This window comes from Hippopotamus amphibius, chromosome 6, assembly GCF_030028045.1.
Source record: "Hippopotamus amphibius kiboko isolate mHipAmp2 chromosome 6, mHipAmp2.hap2, whole genome shotgun sequence".
In the NCBI taxonomy this organism is placed as follows: Eukaryota; Metazoa; Chordata; class Mammalia; order Artiodactyla; family Hippopotamidae; genus Hippopotamus; species Hippopotamus amphibius.
In genome coordinates, this window is record NC_080191.1 from 139234120 (window position 1) to 139246530 (window position 12411).

A 12411-nucleotide genomic window follows, 5' to 3' on the forward strand; every position below is an offset into this window, starting at 1 on the left:
GCAGAGGGACGGCATTAGCATCAGACCCCGAAACTACTCTGTGCCAAGTTCATAAAACAAACCTTCTCGGAAGATAGTCAGGGAGGAAACCATGAAAGGCAAACATGTGGCCCTGGCCTCTCTTCTCCCAAATGAGAAGACCCAGCTGCACAGGTGAGAGATGGACAGACTCCTCAGAGCTCCCTGCCAGGCCTCCTGCTCCCCTCCTGCCCCCCACCCCCAGGCGGAACCGCAGACCCCCGGCCCTACAGGGATGGTGGGCACGGGAGGGGAGTGTCCGCCGCGTCCCTGTGGGCTGCTCGCAGGACCCAGCAGGATCCACGCCAGAGCCTCAGAGCCCCAGGGTCACGAACCAGCCGTGTTCTCTCCGCCCGGAGGAGAGTTTGATTTATCTCCTCGCCTCTCCCTACTCACTGTGGACACAACGCCTCCAGTCCAGGAAACTGCTCTTACATCCCTAGTTAGGCTCCCCTCAGCTGTGAGGAACTGACCACCAGACCCGCCACATCCAAAAGGTGTGGTTACTTCACATTCAAAGGGTCTAGAAGAGTGTGGACCCAGGCTCCCCGCCTCAGCCCACTGCCTTGGCCTTTCGGCTCATGGGATCAACATGGCGGCCACAGGTTCCAGCAGTGTAGACAGAACATCTGACCAAGGAAAAGGAGGTTTTTCTCCTTCATTTTTTAATGAAGCAGGAACACCCGCAGGAACCCACAGGCAGACATCCTCTGGGAAACAGGAGGGAAGGGGGCAGGGCACAACCTTTAGAAGAATGACATAGCCCTTGAGGATATGACATAAACTGGCTAAAACCAACTAGGTCCAAGATGGCGTAAGACTAGACTCCCAGCAGACCTTGGGCCCCACTTTGTGCCCATTGTAAAACATTAGCACATGCTAATGACACACCCACCAGCACCATGACATCTCTGAGGCCAACCATCAGAGGCCAAATCCTGCAGATCTCTGCCCCTTCCCCAAAATAGTTGGAATAATCTGCCCACCTTAATTAGCCTATGAAATTACGCAGCCCGCAAAAGCTAACCTCAGGGCACTCACCTTCTGAGGTCCGCATTCTGTCTATGGAATGTGTATCTCTCCAAATAAATCCACTTCTTACCTATCACTTTGTCTCTCACTGAATTCTTTCTGCCACGAGGCAAAGAACCTGAGCTTCCGTAAGTCCTGACACAAGGTGAGTGATTTTAACTAAAGGATGGTGGGTTCACGTTCCAATCAGAGTTGTGTGGTTTCACCTGGAGTCCCACCGGCAGGGACTGGCTCACAAGCCTCTGCTGTGGGAGAAAGCGGGAAGGAGGGGCAGAAGGGGCTGGCGGCTCGGCAGTGAGCCAGGCCTCCCACCCTGTCCCCCACCAGCCTGTCCGCGTGACAACTTCTGACCCTGCTTTTTTACCTTTACCTAAATTTGTTAATATATTATTAAAACATTCATGTTATAAAAGTAATTCATCCTTTTTGTTGATGATGAAATAATAAAAGGTACTTTAAAGGAGCAAAGTCATTGAGAGGCGATTCCTGTTAACATCTTGGTCCTTGTGTTTGTTTCTGTACGGTTTCTACACGTTAGGGAGAAGGGGGAAGAGCGGGATTTAAAACCTTTGCTGGAGCTGCTGTAACCTTTTAATAGAATGATGTAATTCACCACGAGGGACCTTGATTTTTTACGTGGGAAATGTCACGAAGGGGGTTCTTTAAGGGGGAAATGTAAGTCGTGCTGACCTCCACCCTGCCTCCCACATGGTCTAAAAGGCGAGAGTAAAACCTAAAAAGGGTGAAGTTGACGCTGACAGCCATTTTAGAAATTATTCATAGAAACCTAAAGGAAGGGTAAGGGCTTGCAAATGCAGAGAAAGGGTCACGTGAGGAGAGACTATCTGAGCACGAGTTTTGTGCGTCCATCACTTACCTTAAACAGAGAGTGATGGTAGCCATCAACAAGTGTTGGGCCCTCCTTTGACTTTACAAGACCCATGAGTCGGCTCTTCCCTTGAGCACAAATTCTGCCAAAGGGCTGTCCACTCAAACTGCCTCTTGGCTTCTGGGGACTGTTTCCCATGCTTGATTCTGTTTCCCACCAACACCTCCATCGACACATGCTACCTATTTTGACTCTTTAAGGGTCTGGTCCTGTATTAACTACACATGGGATAATTAAGCAGCTGATGGAGTGTGAGAAACTTCTAATGGCTCACACAAAATCCAGAGGAGTTGGCTTAATATAAAGATTAATTCCCAGTGGATGAAAAGAACCCTAAAGATGTCAGATGGCTCTGTCACATTTCTTATATTCCCCCTTCGCCCCTCAAAGCTGGCCCCCTTCCAATTCCTCTCTCTCTCCTTCCATCCTGCAATAACTGCCTACCAGACCCCAAGAGGAAAGAGCTTTATCCCAACCTCATGCTCAGAAATACTGTTATAAATAGCTCAGTTCTGGCTGCTCTTCATCTGGCAAGTTGATGGGTACACAATAATGCCAAGACTATAAGGGCAGAGCCAGGAAAAGATTAAGGAGGGTTAAAGAGCAGCCCTCTCAGGGAAAAAGCTCCAGTTGATCAGAGGGGCCAGCCTGATCAACTGCGGCCAGGCTCAGAACCCAAATCCCTGAGCCCCTTCTCCCTTTCACACACTAGGTGTGGCACATTACTGTACCCAACTATTCCTTCCCCCATCCTATAAAAGAACAAAACATTCCTGGCTGCCAAAACGTGATTTGCACTACTTCCTGTGAGACCGAAATCCCTCCCCCCCACCTGCCAAGGATACTCGGCTGGGCATAGGGTTTGCTTTGGTCAGTGGATATCAACACCAGTGTCTGCACCAGCTCTTTTTCCCTTCCCTCTATAAGAATGGCATGTTCCAGGCAGGGACTGCCCTTCAGCCGGGACCCTGAGGTGAGAAGATACACACAGTAGCCAAGGCTGGTAACCAGTGGCGTGTAGTGTGGATGAAAAGAACACATGGTTGTTGTCAACCTCTGAGATCTGGGAGCTATTCTTCCAGCATCATCTGGCAGAAGCTAACATGCTGGGGTCACAGACTCAGTGCTTATGGGCAAGCGAGTAAATGAGTGAGGCAGAGAGCATGGACGACCACGGCGATGTGGCAGGGCTGTGGATGGTGGATGAGAAGCAGCCTAAGGTTAGGCTCCAGTAGTAAACGTTGTTGTCAGTTAAAATAAAAGGTGCTGTTGATGTGGTTAAACATCAGAGGCCAAGATTTTAATAACACAGCTAATACTACTTGAAAGCAAACACGAAGTTAAAAAACAAAAAATATAACGACCCAACCTCTTAATGTTTTTCATAATCATTTAACTCTTAGGGGACCTCAACACCAATCTGTATTTGAAAAGGAATAATTTTCTAAAACTTGGCAATTATTCACATTTTACTTCTTTTTTTTTAGTCTTATCTTAAAGTGAAGGGAAGTTATCTTCTATTTTGTAATTAATTAATTTATTGGCTGTGTTGGATCTTCGTTGCTGCACGCAGGCTCTCTCTAGTTGCGGCACGCGGGGGCTCCTCATTGCCGTGGCTTCTCTTGTTGCAGACCACTGGCTCTAGGCACATGGGCTTCAGTAGTTGCAGCACATGGGCTCAATAGTTGTGGCACAGGGGCTTAGTTGCTCTGCAGCATGTGGGATCTTCCTGGAGCAGGGATCGAACCTGTGTTCCCTGCATTGGCAGGCGGATTCCTAACCACTGTGCCACCTAGGAAGCTCTATCTTTTATTTTTAAAGTACTCTCTAAAAATTCTTTGAGTTAGCTTCCCAAACACCAATATAAACTTACGCAAATTCAATCAAATTTAATCCCAGCACCAAAATAACCACCATCTGTGTCTTAACGAAAGTGACTCCCACACGGATGGGAATTAGCAAGGGCACAGATTGATTCCACAGAATATTTCGTTTCATTGACTTTATTGTAACTGGATCAGATTTGAGAAGAGGGAAACGGAAATAGCCTTGCTATAGAGAATCAAACATTATAATGGTTTTAAATGAAATTAAGCTTTTCTTATAGGAGAATTATAAATATATGAGTATTACAAGAGCTGACTACATACTTTCAAGTTCATATTTCCTGCCCACAGATTTGATCTTTCGCCATCATGTAATCCAGAAAAAAGGCATCACTTGTCCCATATCAGGCACAATGGGCAATTGCACAGTCCCAAGAATATGGGGGCAAGGAGTGCTCCTCTTGGACCAACTAGCAGTCAAAGATGACCTACATCACCACTCCTATGAAAAAATGTGCTTCTCTACGACATGGAAATCAGACAATTTTAGACCACATACTAGGGCTTTCCTCTCAATGTGAAACTAATAACAATAGCAGCAGGGTTTTAGTTTTTTCTTTTTATTCTCAAACTGATTGTTAATGAAAAGAACATGGAGCAGTTAACAATGCAACTCAAATCTTTAGTCTTTTCTTTCCAACTCAAGCACTGAAATATGACACTCCTTTCATAATATTCTGGCCATCACATTCTCTCTTTTCTCTTTGGCTTCAGAGTCCTTTCCAAAGGAAACATGCTGGCTGGTGTTCTATATTACTCCTAATTTCCAGGTGAAAAAATGAGATAGATGAAGTGACATCTAAAAACACCAGGATTATATTTTTAAAAACAAGACAATAATTCAGATCTTCTTGCTTTTATTCTCCTCTATATTACCATGACGAAATATTTATCAAAGTCCAAGAGATTACCGAAATGCAGTAATGGCCAATGACTACACATTAATGGAGCTATTCATAACAAATTCATCAGTGAAGTAACTGGAAAAGAAGTTTAAATATAAAGAGTCATTTTCACTATTCTGTTTATACAGTATTGAAACAACCATAACATTCAAACACCCATAAAGTACAAAACTCTAAGTAATATTAAGTAATAATTGATAACTCTGAAATACTGCAACATCCTGAAGTATGTTCCGAATGACCAAAAATGGATGAAATTTTGTTTGGTATAACTTCAGTTTTTTTACACAGAACTATATATTTTAAAAAGCTGGTAATCCATGTAAAATATACACAAAACCCTGAACTGACGAGATTGTTCAATGAATAATACTCCACACTGCTTTGTTTTTATGGACAAATGAGCTTATAATTCAATGAAACCCATTTAAGAAGTTCTAATCTATAGAATGACATGTTCAAATTGTTTGGTCCTGTAAGTGTTATTAACAAAAACCTCCCATTCCTTTATAAGATGTTTAATTCCCCCGAATATCATCTTTAAAAGGCCTGACTTGATTGCTGTCAAAATAAACCACAGGTCAAGTGCAACCCTCCAGTCTCCAGACTATGGGCTCTTCATGAGTTACAGTTCCGTGTAAGCCACACAGTGACCTTCCCATGAGTTTCTCATTGAAGATTTCAGTCTAACTTTAACACTTTCCACAAAGTATCCTTCCCTTCTCTAGGCTTTGGGTAGAATGTCAAATTAATAATGGCATGTGGTATTCCTTAACATAACCTGCCAAAATGTGATAATTTCCTTGGAAGAAAAGCCATGGGCTGCAATCACGCGTCTGAGTTGACAGACATCCAAATGGATCCTATATAAAAAGAAAAGGTTGGTGTCTTCTGGAATATGAATGTCCACTTTTAATAAATTCAAACAGATCCCAACATAAACGTCTTCAAACTTGATGGGTTTTACATGACTCATCATTTCATAGATTCTTGGCACCAAATCTCTGGACATTATATAACCCAACCCACTGCAGTAGGGAGGAAACACCTTGAAGGGATACTCCTGGTATGAAATATGGGTTTTTTGGTAAAATCCTCTATAAGAATAATTATCAATTAGAGGATAACCTGTGAAAAACTTTTCTGAGTGGTTTAAATTTAAAAGATACTTCACTAAATTGCCAGTATTGATGAAAACATCCGTGTCTGTCTTCATGATATACCTGGCATTGGGACAAAACTCAGTTACCCACCTAAATGCCATGATTGTTTTCAAGGTCAGGTTATTGTATGTGTCTAAAAAATCTTGTCGTATTATGTCACCATAAAGGAGGTGTTCATCCTCTAAGGATAGTGCTAGCACTTTGTCTTCCCTTTCAGCCTGCTGGCCTAACAAGAAAAATGTAAGAACCTCATATCCCCACCAAGACTTCTTTTCACCCCAAGTAACTCTAATGGCCTGTCTGGCTTTCACATCTGAGGGGTGTGAGGTCACCAGGATGACAAGAAATGGGTTTTGATGAGAGCAGTTTGAATGCTCTCGAAGTGTGAAGTGGAAGTCTTGTCTGTAAATGGGCTCATACTCATAGAAGTACATCCAGTTCACACGTTCTATCACATTGTACTGGGGAAGACTGAGGTACCATATCACCAGGAAACTCAGGAGCGACAGCAGCAGGAGGCTCCACTTCAAGGATCTCAGCGACATCCTACTCGGAAGGGTGGTCAGGAGTGCCAGGGCCATTCACGGCAGCTCAGGAGCACACGAGACTCGGGTTCTGGAAGATTTATCAAAGACCTGCTTAGTATGCCGCTACTCAGAACACAGTTTCAAATGATACCTGAACATGTACTTAAGGAAAAAGAGTTGGGAGAATAAAAGCTCCAAAGCAAAATCGAAAATTCCTGACCTGAATCTACTTAACTTCACTTAAGCAAATGGATACTAACAACCAAAAGTGTATTTTAGCTTTTTACAGGAAGACCAATGTTAAAAATACACCCTTAATTATTTGGGGAAAATTAATACTTCTGGTTTGACATAACTGTTGAAATAATTCTTTACTTCTTTTTCATAAAGGTAAAGAAGAGAAGCAGTTTATTTTTTTTACTGTAGATTTATTTTGTAACTCCCCCATTACTCATCTCTTTCTGTCCCTCTGGATATCCAGAATAAAATCATTAATGCAAAGAGAGAGTATAAGCAACATGTCCAAATAAACCAAGGGTCTTTCTCAGCTGTGTGATCTGATGTGGATTCTAGCAAATCTGGAGTAAGAAAAACCCAACAGCTACAATTATTCGTGGCGACCTGCTCTACAGGAGGTGAGATACAGGTGGAGACGCTTCCCCAAAATACCACCCCAGCCCCCTTTCTACCTCACTAGCTGAACTCAGTACTCAGTAGGGACAGCAAATCCTTAAAGGCCTGCCCCTAGTATGAGTTTTTGTGTACTTCCCATTCTAATCTGTTCAGAAATCCTGCACCAGATCAGAATCGTGAGATAAAATCTCCTGCAACACTTGCTTTTACACAGAGCTTCCAGCTGAGACAAGAAAACAGAGCGAGAAGACACGGCACATTCACAGCCGCAGCCTCAGCTCTGCTTCGGATCCCAAGGATGAGGCTGGTTTACAATTCAGGATCCCACAGGGCTCTCCTGGTGCTCATGGGCCTCAGTTCAAAGACATTCATGTACTAAGTGTTTAATAGACCTTCTACATCCACAGACTGCACCAGGCACCAAGGAAGCCAAAGGAAGAAGGAAATGGGAGGAGAACAAATCCCAAGGCAACACGTAAACATGCCACAGTAGTGTAGTAAAGACGGTTTATGTCAGATGCTAAGGGACTTCAGCGTAAGGGACAGATCAACAACGTGAGAGGCAGGCTGAGGAAACTTCTGACCATGCCTTTCACCCACAATCATCTGGGGAAGGGCCCCTGGGAATCCAGAATTTGCTAAGGGGGACGTACATTAATATCATCATATGGAAAGGCTGGTCTACCAAGGGTTCTACCTTGGGTCAACCTTAGGTCTTTGGACACACAGCTCTGCCTCTTAATACACATAAAAATGACAGGATCGCGAGACTTCTTGTCCTTTCCATCTGGCCATGTCTTACCTGCCCTGATTACTTCCGGCCACAATAATCTTTCCTACCTCTAATTTTTTTATATTTTAAGTCACACAGTATAATGGAATGTTTTGGCAAACCCTCTAGTTCGGTTTCATGCATGAGCATCTTGCCTTTCCACCTACATTCTATGACCTTGTTGGTAAAGAACATTTTTCTTTTGACAAGAGTCAAAGTACAAGACAGAGAGAGACCTATAGCAAGAATGCAATGAACACTGACTTGTTTGATATGCTATTTTTTATTTGTATAAACATAAAATGTAGGTCTACCCATCCCCTCCATCCTCCCTTCTCCCCCTTACTAGCCTTATACAGCCAGCTCCCAGAAAAACCTGAAACAGGATAGACCTAGGACGAGAATTATGGAAGGAATTAATAGCTTCTTACACTTTCTCCTCACCTGGCTACTAGACACTGCACAACCCTAGTGGGATCCACCTGATCTCAGCCACTGAGACGACCTGTACATTTATTACAACAGTTATCAGAGGGCAGCTTTACATCTCATTCTAACAAATCAGCACATTATAACAAATTTCAGACAAATGGAAGGAAAGCATCCTGAGTAAGAGGCTTCAAGTATAACTGCACAAAGGCAGTTATACTTGGCTAGTCTTCAGTAAGGGGAAGAACTCAAAACAGCAAATCATACTATATAAGTTATCCTATATGCATTCTACAAGCCATGGTTCATGAATGTGAAATTGTGTCTGTAGTTATGATGCCTACTGCTTATGGGCCTAAAAGAAAATAAAGTAGCAGCAAAAAGAAGAGGAACTATCTATTCCAAAAGTGGGGGAAGGTCTTTCAAGGATTGGCTGGAACACACTTCAAGCTATCCACAACACAGGTGGCTTCAAAGGCAGAGACCGGAGCCCACACCCAGTTCTGTCCTTTACGAACCAGGGCGAGCTATGGGTATGTTATTTACCTCTGGAAGCCTCAGTTTCCTCATCTCTACGTTGATGTTAATACAGTGTGAATTAGTGACAGTGTGTGCAAAGCATCTGGCCGGTGTCAGGTGCACAACAAACAGAGGCTGTCATCATGAGCTGTGTTCCACCCCTGGCAGCTTCCATCCTGCTTATGTTCACTAAATTGATTTTTATTGTCAAAAGGGATTGTCCTGAAGAAATAATCTTGATAAATTCTCCTCACTTGAAGAAATATATGTTTCAAAGCCATAAACAGATTTCTATTTCTTACCTTCTTCTTGATTTATTTCTTCTGAGTGAAAGACCTTCAATTTCACTGGCTGAATATCCAGTAGCAAGTAGAAGTAAAAAATAATGCTTGCAATTTCTGTAAGATATATAAGAAACTTAACAGCATTTACTTATGGGTCAGGGGATTAGAAGTCAAAGAGGGGAAGGGGGTTTTCCCCATTCCAATTTCTTTCTGAACTGAAACATATAATGAAATAAAAAGTTTTAAAAAAAACCACCAGTCCACAGAATTCAGAGAGCTCATGGATTCATCACGGAAGAAGGGCACCTGGAATTCAAGATGTAAAGCTTCTAAGTCCTCACGTCAGCTGGTGACTTATGTCATCCTACCACAGTTCCACTGCCCTGGATAAAGAACTTAGGGTCACTAAAAGAAGTTAAACACAAAACTTCTAGAGACACTCTGCTGGTATCCTCTCTTTAATTCTCTGTTCCACACACATACACAGAAGGCAACCCTGACATGAGACTGTCAACTACCACTTCCCGATACACTCCTTCCCCTTAGAATCTCCATCTCTACCCACAAATATCCAAGACACATTAGTAAACTGAAAACTATGCGGCACAGCTCACTTGCTGCCATGATTCAGGATGCTTATATGTTGATTTCCACCAGTGAAGTTCAAAAACCAGAATAGGATGTGAAAAACAGGAAGGTACTGATATATATCGCTCCTTATATCAAGAACACTCCAAATGGATTAAAGATTCAAATGGGAGAAAAATGAACTGGTAAGAGCACTAAAAGAAAACACTAATAAACATTTTAATAATTTTGAAGTGAGGAAGAATTTTCAATTATCCCATGTAAGGAAACAACTTGGAACTCATAAAGGAAATTTTAATCAAATAAAAATTTCAAAAAGTTCTTGAACAAGGTCAAAAAGTAAAGACCAAAAAAACAACAGGATAAAAAGCACAAACAGGGTTGAAAGATTTAAAAAAAAAAAAGGAAAAAAGGAAAAAACAAACCCAAGATATTTATAATAAAGAATTTATAAGCCAAATAAGAAATGGATTCATACAGCTTAATAAGAAATAGATGAATGGAGAAAGAGAATAAATGCCCGAAAGAGAAATTCTCAAAAGAATTACAAATGATCAATATAACAAGAAAGATACTCAAACTCACAAGTAAGCAGAGAAAGTGACAAAAATCTCAAACTAGAAAATTAAGGGGAAAAAAATGACAATACTCAGTGTGAGGAAAAGAGGCATTCTTGTGCACTTTCTGGAGAGAAATACTAAACATGTATCAAAAACTTGAATGTGCACACTTTTTGACCAATATTACTGCTAGCAATTTAAAGAAATAAACAGGCAACTGTGCATAACTTATAATATAAAAAATTATTTTAAAGTCTCCCAATAGGGAATTGGTTAAACAAAATTATGATGCATACATACAACAGTATACATTTATTCATTATATCCAGTGATGCTTATCTCTATTCCCTTGATACATTACTAAGCGAAAAATACAGCAGCAAAACTGCATATGTAGCATGATTCCTTTTAAAAGATGAAGACAAGTCTCCCTAAATCCACACAGCCACATATGCAGAGCAAGATGTCTGAAAGGATGTGTCCAGTATGTCAATATGTCAATGGTTTCAATTCTGTGGGCTTTCTGAAAGATTTCTTTCTCTCTCTCTCTCTCTTCTTTTTCTATCATTTGGATTTTCCACACTATTTGTGCATTGTCTTTGTAAATATATAAAAACAAAGTCAAAAAATTGAACTTCACAGTTGCGTGTCTCAAAGTCCCACTGAATGGTAGTTATCCTAAGCTAGCAGTTAGGATCCTGAATTTCATTTTATCCCAGCTCTTCTCCCAAGGTGTGAGAGTGTACTATTCATGATATTTCTAGTAGGTATTATTCTCTTTTGTCTCAGTAAATATTAACTAAACACAGTAAGCAATGATTTTGAAAATCCATTCAGAACACAGTAATTCTAATATAACTCTAATAGGATGTATATTAATTAACCTTATACACACACACACAACAGTTTATAAAGTGTTTCAACAAACATTACTAGTTTCCCTCAAAAACCCTATATTGTGGGCCAACTGATTTTATTGTACATATTTTGCAGGTGAATTTTAGAGCATTCAAGTAAAATGAAGGTGAAATAAAAACAATTTGAAACAGACTAGGACTTATAAGGTGCACAAACTCTAGCTAAAAGAAGTACCAAGGGAATGTATTTTAGTATGAAGAAAAATGAACTTAGGAGAAAGAAATGGAATGCAAGAACCAGAGGTAAATAAAGAAAATATTGAAAGACAAAACTAATAAATATACATAGTAAAAGAAAGAGAGAGAGAACAAAAACAAAAACAGTATTTGTGTGTGTGGTTAAAAAAGTGAAATCAAAATACTATATAAAAATGACATGGTTGCTGTAAAAAGAGTTTCATTTAAGAATGTATATTAACCTTTAAAGTGACCAATGAAGGAACAAACAAAGAACATAAACATTCCACACAGATTAAGAAATAAAAGAAACAAAGCAAGCTTTCAATTCAACAGAGGGCAGGAAAAAAGAGAAAAAAAAGCAGAGAAAATGCATGGCAAATGGAAAAACACAAGAGAAGACGGCAAAAGTAAATTTAAAGGTATCATCAGAGTAAATACAAATGTAAACTTACCTACTAAAAAACAGAGACTCTCAGATTGGGTTAAAATTCTGCCATATACTGCTTATAAGATATATGCCTAAAACAAAACAACACAAAAAGTTTAAAAATTATGAAATTTTTTAAAAATCAGGGAAATGCCAATCAAAAATCTGCTGTAGCTATTTATTAACTAACATCATGTATTCTAAAAGAGCAGCATTTAAAGAGCCAAGAAGATTTTGTTACTAATAAAAGGAACCATCCAACAAGATAATTTAACAATCATGAAGCTATATAAACATACAAACATAGTCTCAAAATATATAAAACAAGCTCTGAAAAGTATGAGTACAAATGGGAAGATCTATAATCCTAATAGAAGATTTTTAACAAATCTCTTTAACTAATACATCAAGCAGACAAAAAACAGGAATATGAGTGTTTCAAATAACATTGTTAATATTATAAATGGTCTTGATTTAGTACCTTTCACTCAATTAAAAAGAATAGGAATATTCAAGACCACATGAAACATTTATTAAAAAACTGATCTGGGACTTCCTAGGTGGCGCAGTGGTTAAGAATCTGCCTGCCAATGCAGGGGACATGGGTTCAATCCCTGCTCCAGGAAGATTCCACATGCCGTGGAGCAACTAAGCCTGTGTGCCACAACTACTGCGCCTGTGC

The 12411-nt window shown here is 40.5% G+C and overlaps 1 protein-coding gene across 1 annotated transcript in view; it reads right to left on the reverse strand.

Moving 5' to 3' along the window:
* Nucleotides 1-3926: 3926 nt before the first annotated feature.
* B3GALNT1 (beta-1,3-N-acetylgalactosaminyltransferase 1 (globoside blood group)) overlaps nt 3927-12411 on the reverse strand; it is a 32109-nt gene continuing 23624 nt past the window's right edge. The window contains exons 3-5 of the mRNA XM_057739046.1: nt 11755-11821; nt 9076-9171; nt 3927-6508 (exon numbers count right to left, since the gene is read on the reverse strand). Of these exons, the coding sequence (XP_057595029.1) occupies nt 5479-6474 (996 nt within the window). The 5' untranslated portion in view covers nt 6475-6508; nt 9076-9171; nt 11755-11821 and the 3' untranslated portion in view covers nt 3927-5478. The remainder of the gene's footprint in view (nt 6509-9075; nt 9172-11754; nt 11822-12411) is intronic.